Source organism: Euwallacea similis, chromosome 36 (assembly GCF_039881205.1).
Source record: "Euwallacea similis isolate ESF13 chromosome 36, ESF131.1, whole genome shotgun sequence".
Taxonomy (NCBI): Eukaryota; Metazoa; Arthropoda; class Insecta; order Coleoptera; family Curculionidae; genus Euwallacea; species Euwallacea similis.
Window position 1 is genome coordinate 1,803,309 of NC_089644.1, and position 13,063 is coordinate 1,816,371.

Genomic DNA, 13,063 nt, shown 5'->3' on the forward strand with positions numbered 1-13,063 from the left:
AGCTAGGGGGTGAGGGGATAAAATTATGGTAAAGAATTAGGTTATGTTTGTGCCTAGTTTTTGGAATTTGTTTATTTTAATAAATTAATAATTTATATCGAATTATTTTTCTTTTCTAACAATACGAAAAGTCATTCTGGTTCCAACCCAATCTTGAGGAGTATCCTTTATCACTTTTTAAGTTTTGGTCCCAGGCTGAGCACGTAAACGCTACTCTGCTGTCTCCCTTGACTCTACAAAATGTTCCCCAAAGACTATGATAATTTCATGGTAAGTGTAAGCGCTAGTGCTTTCTTTAAGCATTTATTCATTATGAATTCAAAATCCTAGACATAGTAGCTAAAATGGGCAAGACCCAAACCACATTATTAAGTATCATCTTCATCCGAGTTTTCATCTTTTTGCTAGTACAGCACCTCAGTGCTGCAATGAATATTTGAGTAGGATGATTAGGTCTATCATATTTAGGTTTAGCCCCTATCCAAATATTTGGCTTCAATAGAATCTAAAGTACAATCATACAAATTTGACTTGGTCACTTTTAGCTGTAAGTGTGCCCATGAAATGTTCAGTAATATACATAATGTAGAAACCATGGTTCTCAAACAAAACAAACCTAAGTGGTACCCTGATATCACACACAGGACATTTATGGAGTGGTTGCAAATTGATTTAAGAGCAGTAACTTGATTGTTGCTTATGTCGTCTTGGACAAGAAATTTAAAATTGTTCAGTAAATCATGTCTTGTAAAGGGATATGACTCTTCAATCTATCTTTAAAAGGTGTTTGGCTTTATTGAGGCAGCAGATAAAAGACATTGGTTCCATTGAGAATTTAAATAGAACTTTTACACAAACGGTGATACTTCAAATGGGGACCTTTGACACAAACATGCCTTATTCGAAGCTCGAAAGAACGAATGTTGTCATGCTCGTGAAATTCTCCTTTCTTGCCTTTCTGAAAGAAATGCTTTTAATGATTTGAAAGGTTTAGTGGGATTGGGGACTACGATTGTTGGTCTGTAATACGCAAATCATAACGGGAACTTCATCGTGTTGTAATCAGAAGTCGCAAGTCGAAAGAAATTGGTTCCAGTAGTTGAAATAGAAAATCTGGTTTCGCAGCCCCTTTTTGTCACTGCACTTTTTTACTTTTTTATGCAGGTCGACCATTTTCTTTAGAAGTTTCTTCTAATTTCTGATTTTAATTAATTTATTTTTTATGTTAATTTAAGCTTTGCTGTGACCTTGGAAAATATCATCCTTAAACAGGGTATATATGTATAAAACGTTATATTTGCAGCTTAGCGTTCAACAAGTCCTAAAACTACCAATCCGCAATAGATGTGCCGAGCTGACAGTCCTTTTAGACCGTGCCAGTTTGCTTGAACTTCACAACTTTTTCCCAGTTCTAATAGATAACATATTTGGACCTCAAGGAACTGATTGCTGGGGCTTACGAGCTACAACTGATGGAAACTTAGACGATTTCCGTCAGCTGCATCATTTTCTCTCTCCTTGCGGACCTCTGTTCAGACTTATTTACACTTTATTGAAAGATCCTAATATTAAGTACGAGTTTTCTTTATCGTACTTGCCGGTAAGTGTTTGTTGTAAAGAGTGTTCATAAACACACCTCGAGTAGGTGTTCAGATGTCAGAGGTATGTTTTGGATAAATTCATCTATTATCTACTATCAATGTCTGTCACCTACTGTGAGGAATTTTTTAATGATTGCCCATTATTTTATTTCAATAGAAAACTGTTGGTTTATGTATAATGATTTTAGGTGAAAGTTAGGCAGTTGCTAGAATTGCCTTCGGCATACGCCTTTTATTCGGAATTAATGAACATTAATCCTCAATCAAAACAGCTATCCTCTCTATTGTTAAGTAGGTGAGATGCACATAGACAATATTTATGGAATTAATTTTGTGTGTTTCTAGATCCTTTTGACTACTATTTCTTCCACTTTGCCTACCACCTGATAAATCCCTGGCAACAAAGAGTTGGTTCCACAGTGACTTCATGGAATACTGTTTACTATTCTTTGAGCTGCGACTACATTTTGCACTTTTTACCCACAAACCCAGTAGTGAAAATTTTACCGGAAATTTATTATAATGGTAAAAATCCGCTTAAGCAGGTGTCCCCGCCGTCCAGCACTAAGTAAGGTCGATTATACTATCAAAATAAAGTAATGAGACGTAAAACATGTAGGTCCTCCCCTCGAGATGTCTCTGGGCTAATGAACACGTCTCCGTTCGGTAAAATTCGTGACGAGAAACCATCGATGAATTTACATAGCCATCATCCAAGAAACGAAATATGGCGCAGTGAGACTGTCCTGACAGTTTTAACTGACATATGGCTGTATAACGATCTGGTTAGCCAGAATTTGTCAACCAGTGACATTAACTATTCCTTTAACACGACTCCTATGGTGAATTAAAACAATCTTATTTGGGTGTATTCATTAACTTAGTTTATCCTTATAGAGACTGCACTATAATGAACTGCCCACAGGAGAATACATACGTATTGTCAGAGTTTTAATCAAACAATTACACGCTTTTGCTGATAGCGCCAAATGTGATGACACCTATCTATGCGAGCTCAAGAAAATTGCCATTCCAATGATACAGGGAAAGTTTTATATGTTTATTCGGAATTTGATTCACAGGTGGCCTTTGGATGGGTCATTTAGGCTGGTACTGGAGCTGTGGCTCACATATATTCAGCCCTGGAGGTACCCAGCAACTAATCTGATAAAGCAGCTGTAAGTGTTTATTCTTTACCAGGAAGAAAGGTATTTAATCTATCCTGATTAGAGTGAAACAAGACAACAATCCTGATGTGGACGATGTCGCATTGGGCATAGAAAAACAGCAGTTAAATCCCACAAGTAGCCACTTACCTTTCATAGCAGAAAACCTTCTGTGCTATGTAGTGATCTTCGAACAATTGTTGCCGAGATTTTGCAGGGTTGACTTAGTGAGCCCTAAGATTTCAGTTATGCTCTATAGAATCACAAAAGTAAGTCACATTTATCCGGTTATTGGTGATTTACCTTTTATTTATTCAGGTATTTGACCAACCAAGTTTGCCGAACTTCTTGCGAGAAGTTGAGCAGTGCGTCGATAGCCGTCAACATTCTCCCACCCACAAAAAATATTCAGGATGGTCAAATGATTTACCTGCAATGTCCCCCAATCACAGCTGGTCATCCACCTTACCTAGTTCGCCTATTAGGCTTGCAGAAGGTTGCTTGCAGAACTCTCAAATTGTATCTATTTAAAAAAATACATATAAGATTTCAGACCATTTTCTTCGCCAGCCAATGCATCCCTATCGAGTAATAACATGGCGCACGCTGATAAAAAGTGGTCGGCAATAACCAGGCAAAAAATATTTGAGCTAGAAGGGCCCAATTTTTGTTACAAGCCCTTGTTCGGCAATCCACCAGCACAAGAAGTATGTTTCTTCCTTCTGAAACGTCGTTAAAAAATTAAAATAAATATTTAAAGATCTTTGAACTGTTAACGCAAATCAGGAAGTCCATAAGGCAGGCGGAGGAACTCATAAGAGTAAAGGAGCAAGAGGAAAGGGAGCTGTATTCTGGTTTTTGGGGGTCGATTAAGTATTTTTTGCAATCACCCGTATCCACCGACGAATTTACCTTAGACGACAGGCGTAAAGTTCCAGTATATTTAGAGGTGTCTTTAAATAATCTAAAGGACATGTTTAGCATCAACGATGACGTAAGTTTTGTTCGGATCTTCTTTGGTGAGTCTACAAGTGATTCGTAATTTCGAATATTCATAGGAAATGTCTGAAGACCAAGAACCAGTGTTAGCATCAAACGGAAACGGATTTGAGATGTTGAATGATTTTAAGTTTTTAACCCCGGAGAAAGTGCGTAGTAGACTGAAAACCATCAGATACGACGGGGATCCCGATTTGCATCCGATAAGAAGTGACGAGTCTGCCTTCTTAGTTAGAACATTGTACCAGCTTGCTTTGAAAATTAATGAAAACGTAAGTCTGTTTGTTTGTGTTTTGTTCGCACTACAATAATTGATTTCCGCGCAGTTCGGCCAAACATTCTACCAGCTTTACCACAACCCCAGCTACAAAGGCAGATTCTCTCGTCAGTTTCTTCTTCCTCCGATGACCGCCTACAAATACGACAAAACAGTGGAATTGTCACCTAGAGTCAATATTCACTTGCCCCCCAGAGTCAGTTTCAGGCACTTAGCTGGCTACAGATTTTTGACCTATTTCTGTTTGGGCGGCGCTTTGGCCTGGTTGCTGGGTTACCGACTGAACACCTATTTGTTTTTCTTGATGCTTATTTATATAATATATAAGCTGATTAGGGCAATTCCCAGAGACAGCACATCAATTCGACACAGCTATCCGACTCAGGGGTTCGGAAACATTAGCTTTAACCATTCATTTTAATGTCTTATACATTTTTGTAATGGTTTAGTATGATATTAAATGCCTTTAATCTTGCGTCTCTTTTTTAATATTTACTAGATGCAGCTTTTTCAAACACGTTAGTGACTCATCCTTAACCCCCTAAAATGTTATTACTTCAAAAATCCGAAAAATATTTCAGGGGCGTATTATTCTACACGTTAATTTAAGATGAATGTTGAAATATTTGTTTCTAAATCGCCTTCTAAATGAGTTATGGCCATTTAAAGATACGGCTGATAAAGTGTTTCCATGTCTGATCCCATATCGTCCATTAACCGAGATCGGACTACAGCCCTAGACTTGAGTGTATTTTTCAAAAGATTCGCAATGAAACTAAATTGACATACTGTATACACGTCAAAACGAAAGTTATTTCAACGTCTACTTTTACTGTTATTAATTAATTAGCATCAACACAATGAACAGTATCAATGAATTACATCAATAATTATTTAAGATAAAATAGTTTTAACTGCTAACGCCTGTTCTTCGAAATTGACGTCTGCTGTTGCTGTTTATTACCAGATAAAACCACAAACGGCGACTGCGTCTCTTTCTGTTTGGCCTGGAGCATGTTGAGGGTTCCCAATGGTGTGTCCGTTGAACTCATTTTCTTCATCAGTTGCTCCTGAACACCCTTTTTAATGCGTTTCTCAATTTTATTTTTGCCAGGGCCCTTCCCGTGGAATTTATGGGACAGATAGCGGAAAGCCTCTTTGGAATTTAGAATATGGCCGTCGTCATCAATGTATTCGAGTTTTACGTTAGGTTTAAAACCGTCTTTCTCCCTGAAGTCTTGAATTGGACCGGAATATCTTTCTCGAGCTGCAAAAAATGTATATGTATACATACATCATAATAAAAGATTAGCTCGCAAGAAAGTGTACTCACCACTACCACGTGCGTTGCCTCTTTCATTGGTTTCCTCGCTATAATTTTTATCCTCAATGGAGTAATGTTGAGCTTGGAGATGCGCAAACCGAGAATTGCTGGGTCTGTTATTCTGTTCTTTGTCCAAGTATCCCTTGCTCATCGCCAGCTTAAGGGCAGCGCCTACTCCCGTACTTACATCTGGTTCTTCATCTAAAATCTGGACTTCCTGAAGAAACAATATACGGCGATTAGTACGGAAACATCATAGATTTCATACGTAAGGTTTTACCAAAGTACCAAATATGACGAATGAAAAATGCAAAAATATTTTGAATTACCTGAGGGGCCAGTTTTGTTAAATCTGCGCCTTTGCCGCTTGCCGGATCAACTGAATTCCATCCTGTTGGTTCGATAATTTCACACTCGTCGTCACTTTTTTCATCATTAACGGTTTCCTTGTCGAAGTCCAACATATCTTCATCTTCATCTCGATTACCGGACTTTCCATAAGTAGGTATATCCCCTTGAAACATTAAATAACTCAATAATATAATCATAAATTGAACAGTATTTCCTTCATTGAAGGGCGATGAAGATAACTTCCCTATCTGGTACAGCTTCCGTATCTTATATCGCATATCTCATATCCTTATTTTCTTTATCATGGGATGAAAATGGCAAATTTTGTTTTATTTATTTTTTTTAATAATTGGGTGAATTTAAGAATTTTGCATTACTCAAGCAATGCAGCACTTGAAGAGACAAAACTTGACTTACCCAAAGTTCTACAAAACTCGGCGGTAGCGTTTAAAACAATGTTCCCACTATCTGGATCCTCCTGAGCTTCTTCTTTGACTTCCGTTTTTAGAATGTCTGCAATCATGTTTTCCTTTTGTTTAATTCGTCTTGCCTTGTGAAGAGCTCTTTCCAAGAGATCATCTTTATCGTCTTCCAGTTTTATATCTGGTGGAAACTCCATGTCTGTAAACAAGAAAAAGGCACATAGAAAAATACAATCTCTAGGTTTTTAACTTACGAGGAACATCATCAATGCTTAACTCGGGCTCATCAGCTTCAACCTTCAATTTGTTCCTTCTGGACCCGATCTGTTCCACTTTCGGAGTCGGCAACAATTCCTCAGCAGTCAACTTGCCTTTACTTCGAATTCTCCTGGCTTTTTTTTTCGGTTTCTTAAATTGCGCCAGTTCTTCCTCATTGTAATATTCCGACGCCAGTATTAGGTTCTTCTCGCCGATGGTTTCTAGTTTCTTTTTCGCCAATTTCTCTTTCACAGATTGGACTACTGCGGCCTGCTTTCGTTCTAAGGCATCGTCGATGCCTATGCGGAAACTGTCCCGTTTTTCACCGTCTATCTCCTCGTCGTACTTGGAAAGCAATGCCTTCTCTTTAGGATTCCCGAATTCGTCATACTCCTCATTTTCATAAGGATTGTAATGGATTTTCCTGGTTTTGTTCTCAACATTCTGAAATATAAACATTGAAACAACAACTATAAACATTTAAACACTTTTTACACCTTCTTATATTTCTCATTATCGATCATATTGACGTTCACTAAAACGTCGTCTTCATTTTCCAACACTCCTGAATCTTTCAGCGTCAGTATGACCTGCTTTTCCTCTACAATTGAGCTTATGTCATGTTCCACTCTTAAGCCTTGCAGATCTTTCCCTGTGTATTGTTTACTTCGTCTTTCTTTCTGTTCTTGCTCTATTACATCTCCGATTCCAAATTGGGCATCTAATTCTTCAAGCATTTTTTCCTGAAACATTTGAATTTACGTGAAGTCTGTATTATGCTAAAATTTATTGCACCAACCCTTTTCTCAGCCTCTTTCTTAGCCTTCTCAATTTTCCTACTTTTAGCAACCCAACCGCCAACATCATCATCACTATCGCTTTCACCCAAGGTCTTCACTTTAGCCAATTTACTCTGTAACTGTCGTTTCTCGCGGTGTTCGGAAATTTTGGTTCTAATTTTTTCCCGCGAAGCCTTTTCTGCCAAATTATCAGCAGGTTTATGGTAGAATTCACCAAGATCATCCTTAATTTTTCCATCATTTCTTTTGGTTTCTTTATTAGACAATGAGGCGCTTTCTGAGGAACTGACCTCCAGAGGCTTCAGTCCGATTTTTGCCCGTAACTTGTTGGTTTCTTCAATTGATAAACTTTCAGAGCCCTGGCCTGATGAGTTGGCAGGGGTTTCATGTAATGAATCATCTGAAGAAATAATTTCCACCAAGCCTAAAATGAAATTATCTTAATTATTATTATTAAATTTAAATAAATTTGTAGGCTAGAAGATGTCCCATTTGTTGAGGGTAAAATAATGTTAAGCAGTAATGAATAAAATAAAGGATGGAATACAGGGTTTCTATTTTTTCATGGAAAAATGAGTTCAATTTGGGCACTCCGGCCGGGTTGGAATGGGGAATTCTGGAAATACATGTCTAATTGGGGAACCCTGGCCATATAAATCCAAAAGACTAACCAGGTGGTCAAAAAGAGGAACAATATTAATTAGGTCTGAATGGGCCACCCTGACTGTGCAGGCTTAAAAAGGAGACCCCAGCTAAATAGGTCAGACTATAAGTCGTCAATTTCAATGAGTTATGTATATTTTATAATGATCTTATGGTTTCAGAGTGAATTTTGTGATCCACCATTGTCAAAATTTCTGATAAATTTTTGTCAACTGAAACCATACCCATATGTGAAAGAAAAATGCTCAGTCATGTCTTGCATTATACTGAGTTTATGCATCTATGAAATGGCCAATAAAATCTACTTAAAGTTTCTTATGTTATAGTTATGTTGTGTCAAGGTTCAACTGCAGATCTTGAAAGAGGCCTTAATTCTATACAGTTCTGAATGGGTGACCCCATAATGCCAAGTCAATTGAGAGACCCTGGCAATCCAGGTTTGACTAAGCCATCCTAACAATCCATATCTGGCTCTGGACTATGGTTATCTCAGTCCAGTTATGGACTGTCAATTTTTCTACTTACATACATTTTGTAATGACCTTATGATTTCAGAATGAATTGTATCATTTACCATTGTCAAAATTCTTGTAAAATTACTGTCAACTATAACAAGAACTATATGTGGAAGGAAAATGCTGAGTTTGTGTTTTTATAAAGTAATCAACATATTTTGCATCTTAGAACTTTCTTATGTCGTGCTATGATCTAGATGGAATCATCCATTTCTTACATTTTGAGGTTAAATTTAGATAACAACCAAATACTTACCATCATCCCCATGACTGTGCCTACTCTTTTCTCTTTTCCGATCTTTGTGATGCTTGTGCTTATGTTTATGCTTTTTTTCACGGGGAGCATCATCAGCCCCGGGACTAGAATGGTGCCTCTTGGAAGGCCGGGACGCCTCCTTTTCCTTTTCTTTATGTTTCAATTTACTGCTGGAACCCATAACTTGTTTAGATTATTTAGGTCTTAAAGTAATTTTATATGCCCACAGACCTAATTAATAGGTACTAATTGAAAATATGAGTCTCCTCAAATTATGTGACAAATATGTATATGAGAACCTGGAGGTGTTTTGACGGTGTGATTGAAGGTCGAGCAAAACAAACCGTTGGAGGTTAAAAAAGGGGTAAAAAATAACGTCTGATTTTAGAGAGAGTTTGAAATGCAAAGGAATAATAGAAGTTTTGTAATTATTATTAATTATCGTAAATTCCGATTCTTAAATGCAGTCAACGCTAAAGGTAAAATGAAAACTAGGGATGGGCAGATAATTGCGACCTACGAATTTTTCAGTCACTGTGATTCTGTAACCGTTGCCGATAAGGTCATCGATATGCCAGCACGATTCGTCGTAAAGCGTAACTGTGATCTGAAGTCCCTGAATTAGCACAAGTTACATTTTCGTTTTTTTTTTATTTGAGAGCTGCAATATCCACTATCCAGTTAGAAAGGTCTTGAGTAATCGCAAACTGCGAACGATAGAGTCACGGTAATTTTGTAATCACCGTTAATTGACGTGCAATCATAATGTGTAATGGCGTACAATCGTGAACTGTAGGAAATTGTGATTACAATTTTTACTTTCTCGACGCGTATACGTGACAAAGGCAGGTCATGTATAGATCCATTTTCGACACCTATACGTGACTGAAGGAATTTCAGTCCTCCCTTGCAAAATGCGATTGCGCTTGAATTAAAGCAATTTAAATTCTCATTATTATACAAAGTGTTTCTGAACATTGTGTCATAAACTCAATCACGTATTTTAGGTCCCAAAATATAACAAAAATTTCATATTAAGATATATCGAATAATAAAAATGTATAAATAATATACAGAATGTGAAAGGTTGGTTCTTGAGGATGATATTTTATTAATATTTTCGAAACGTTTCAAGATAAATTAATGGAATTTTGTATTTTATTATAACTTTTTATAATTTTTTAAGTCTCTAGAAGAAATTGCCGCCTTTTTCTAGCGGTAAGTAATGCAATGGAGTAGTACTTAAAAACTACCCAAATTTTTGATGTACTTAGTTTTACTGAAGATTCTATAGAAAAATATTAAATTTGAAGATTTTTACATAAAAAATATACTTTTGTTAAAAGTTGAAATATCCAATAGTTTTTAAAAAAGTTGAGATGTAACAAATTGGTGGTTATTATCTTTGATTAAATAAACATCAAATTTAAAACCCCTTTTTTATTTATTTTATTTTATTTTTATTCATCATTATCGCCTTTACGCACCAAACTTTATTAATAAAAACTATCATATACGGAAATGTTAAAAATATTTTTTTGTTTTATTTCAAAGCCAACTCGGTCTTAAATCTGATATTTGAAGGGTATAGGAGGGAAAAGGGCTAAGTCACATATTTTACTTTTCTAGCAATTGCAACTTTTCTGTTCAAACTATTTAAAAATAGTAAGTAATACGTTTATCATATATTTTAAACAGTATCGATTCACTTATTCCATAGAAATGAATAAAAATATTCGTTATTTTTTTGCAATTTTAAAGTTAACGTTTGAACGTTAAAAGGTCGTACGGTGGCTTTCTTTGTACCACGGTAAGTTCTATTACTGAATGGAAGAATGGAAATTTTCCACGAATTATTAATTTTTTTTTACGTGTGGCGTCATCTGGGAACTTGGGTGATAAGCACTTGCAGATGTCTTCTTTGTGTTAATTTTCAGCTCATCGAGCATGACAATAATGACATTTTACAGTAATTGGACTTTGAGATTTCTTCGTTTGTTTATTTACATTAATTGAAGTGTGGAAATTAATTTAAAATTTTACGTTTGAAATGAAAATATTATGTTATTTAAAATTGAGAAGAAAAAACAAGGTCATTATATCAGTAGATCGATAGAATATCTATAGAACTAAGAACTAGAAGGTAAGAAAGAAAAGAAACCCATTGTTGAAGAAGTTTTCAATAATTCTCTATTTCCAATACCCATTCTAATGCTTACAGACCATACAAACTGGTAGTAAATTTCTCTTTTCTAACGCAATCAAAACTTATTTTTGGTACTGTCGTAAAGCAGATTTTCATAAATGATCACATTATTTTTAATCATCTTAGAGTCATCTTAGACTTGTAATTTGAAATTATCCAGTCTGAGTTGCAAGATTGGTGAGATTCCAATACTCTTGTGTATAATTAAAGATATCAAATATTACATTCTTCGTGGAATGGTACGTACTATAGCTGCCTGTCTTCTTTTTAGTACAAAAACTGCAGCCAAAAGATATGAAATTGTCGTTCCAATCAGAACGCGGCGAAAAAGATTCTACCAGTCTCGATAGTGGAGGCATTCCTGACGTTGATGTAAAAAGGTAAAAATTTGAATTTTTACAGTGCTAGACTTCAGTTAAAGTTATGCAACTGAAGAAACTTGTTATCGAATAAACAATTTATATATAAAATGAATTGAACCACTATTACAATACAGTATATCAATTTGAAAACGAACCTTTAGCGATTACAGAAAATACGTAAATATACCAAAACACGTCGATTTTATTTTCAAGGGGAATATTCTTTTAGGGTTCTTTAATAAATTGCATGCATCCACTAATGGAGTTTGAATTATACCCCACTTGAAAGGTGTTTTATTTACCTTTCCAAAAATATATATTTTTTTTTCATTGAGAGATTTTTAAAAAATCACGTCCAAAGTATAAACAAGCTTTATTATCAATTGTATTGGAAAAAAATTGTTTATTAAGATCTTAATTATTCTAAATAGCGTTTATTATTTGTTAAATAAGGATAAAGTTAATCGCTTTTAAACTTTAATATTTATAGAAGCCTTTACTTAAATTTCCTTACACGCAGCTTTAATTCTTTCAAGTACGTTCAGTTAAGGTTTAACATGAATTATTAAACAGATTTCACGTTCATTTGTTCTTTTACTTTTTTTGTAGTAGAACTTTAACAGTGGATAGAATAATTATAAAATAATATAGGCCCATAAACGCATCGTTTTAAAGATACCGGTGATATATTATTTTTTAAGGGGAAAAATTAGATACATTTCTGTACGTATTGATATTTAAGTTTTTAGATGATTTTAATATGTATATAAGAATACATAATGTAAAAGTACTAACGATTTTTGTGACGATACAGGAGTTATGTGTATAACATAGAATTGTAAATTTGGAATTGTTGATGCATATGTTATGTGAAATAATTGCGTCAAGACATAAGGTATTCATAGCGGGATCAATTTGGATTAAATGGTGGATGCGAAAGAATTTTTAGGCGTGGCGCCATCTGGGAGCGTGGGTTATAAATTTTTTCTTTGTGTATACTTGTAGATTTCTTTTTTGTGTGCTTTTACAGATTTCTGTTTCGTGTGCATTTGTAGATTTCTTGTTTATAGGAATTTTCTGTTCATCATGCATAACAATAATGACATTTTTCAGTAATTGTGCTGTGAGAGTTTTTCGTTTGTTCATATTAATTGAAATGTGAAAATTAACTTAAAAGTGTGCATTTGAACGGAAAATGTGGAATTTAAACTTGAAAAGCAAAAAACAAAAGTGGTGTCATCTTAGTCGATCGATAGAATGTCTGTGGAATTAGGAACTAGGAGGTAAGAAAAAAAATTGCCGAAGGAGTTTTCAATAATTCTCCATTTCCAATACCTATTCTAATACTTACAGACCATACAAACTATTAATAAATATCCCTTTTTTCTAATGCAATCAAAACTTAATTTTGGTACCGTCCTAAAGAAGTTTTTTCATAAAGATCATTGTTTTGCCTCAAGTTGTACTTGTCATTGGAGGTTATCTCGTGTGAGTTGCAAGATTAGTGGGATTCCAATACTTTTGTGTTTAATTAATGATATTTTGAATATTACATTCTTCGTAGAAAGATACGTACTATAGCTGCCTGTCTCTTCCTTTCAGCACAAGAATTGCAGCTAAAAGATGTGAAATTGTAGTTCTACTTTGAATGCACCGAAAAAGATTGTACCATATCTAGGAAAGTGCAAGTTGCCTGTTAGTGAAAGTATTCCTGACGGCGACAGAAAAAGGTAGGAATTTAAAATTTTTATGGTGTTAGATGTGAAAGAGAGTCACCATGCAATTGATGAAAATAATCGTTATCAAAGAAATAATTTATATTCAAAATTGTATGAATATTACAACAGTGAGTTAATTTGAAAA

General features: G+C 35.1%; 2 protein-coding genes across 3 annotated transcripts; one reads left to right on the top strand and one right to left on the bottom strand.

The window, feature by feature from the left end:
* The first annotated feature begins 55 nt into the window (after positions 1-55).
* On the top strand, positions 56-4,466 carry LOC136418631 (sphingomyelin phosphodiesterase 4). 2 transcript variants are annotated; one of them, XM_066404738.1, is made up of 12 exons: positions 56-270; positions 1,304-1,600; positions 1,790-1,892; positions 1,947-2,169; positions 2,221-2,443; positions 2,499-2,779; positions 2,832-3,036; positions 3,086-3,263; positions 3,314-3,474; positions 3,528-3,761; positions 3,826-4,038; positions 4,093-4,466. In XM_066404738.1, exons 1-12 carry the CDS (start codon positions 241-243, stop codon positions 4,462-4,464), a joined length of 2,520 nt encoding a protein of 839 aa, XP_066260835.1. In that variant the 5' UTR covers positions 56-240; the 3' UTR covers positions 4,465-4,466. The 2 variants fall into 2 exon arrangements, with proteins under 2 accessions (XP_066260835.1, XP_066260836.1); XM_066404739.1 differs by lacking the exon at positions 56-270 and having other exon boundaries at positions 1,440-1,572.
* Positions 4,467-4,872: 406 nt separating this feature from the next.
* LOC136418620 (U4/U6.U5 tri-snRNP-associated protein 1) lies at positions 4,873-9,086 on the bottom strand. Its single transcript, XM_066404726.1, has 8 exons — positions 8,633-9,086; positions 7,198-7,622; positions 6,896-7,141; positions 6,395-6,842; positions 6,136-6,339; positions 5,697-5,881; positions 5,377-5,584; positions 4,873-5,310 (listed from the first exon to the last, which is right to left on the bottom strand). The coding sequence occupies exons 1-8, from the start codon at positions 8,811-8,813 to the stop codon at positions 4,961-4,963; spliced, it is 2,247 nt and encodes a 748-aa protein (XP_066260823.1). The 5' UTR covers positions 8,814-9,086; the 3' UTR covers positions 4,873-4,960.
* Between the last annotated feature and the right edge of the window lie 3,977 nt (positions 9,087-13,063).

What these genes read in the sequence shown, in the direction of transcription:
- LOC136418631 (XM_066404738.1), top strand. Translation starts at nt 241, where the DNA reads ATGTTCCCCAAAGACTATGATAATTTCATG. An exon ending in AAGACTATGATAATTTCATG is followed by an intron (nt 271 to 1,303) that starts GTAAGTGTAAGC and finishes TTATATTTGCAG; the next exon opens with CTTAGCGTTCAACAAGTCCT. An exon ending in TTTCTTTATCGTACTTGCCG is followed by an intron (nt 1,601 to 1,789) that starts GTAAGTGTTTGT and finishes TAATGATTTTAG; the next exon opens with GTGAAAGTTAGGCAGTTGCT.
- LOC136418620 (XM_066404726.1), bottom strand. Translation starts at nt 8,813, where the DNA reads ATGGGTTCCAGCAGTAAATTGAAACATAAAGAAAAGGAAAAGGAGGCG. An exon ending in GCACAGTCATGGGGATGATG is followed by an intron (nt 7,623 to 8,632) that starts GTAAGTATTTGG and finishes ATTTCATTTTAG; the next exon opens with GCTTGGTGGAAATTATTTCT. An exon ending in ATAATGAGAAATATAAGAAG is followed by an intron (nt 6,843 to 6,895) that starts GTGTAAAAAGTG and finishes TTTATATTTCAG; the next exon opens with AATGTTGAGAACAAAACCAG.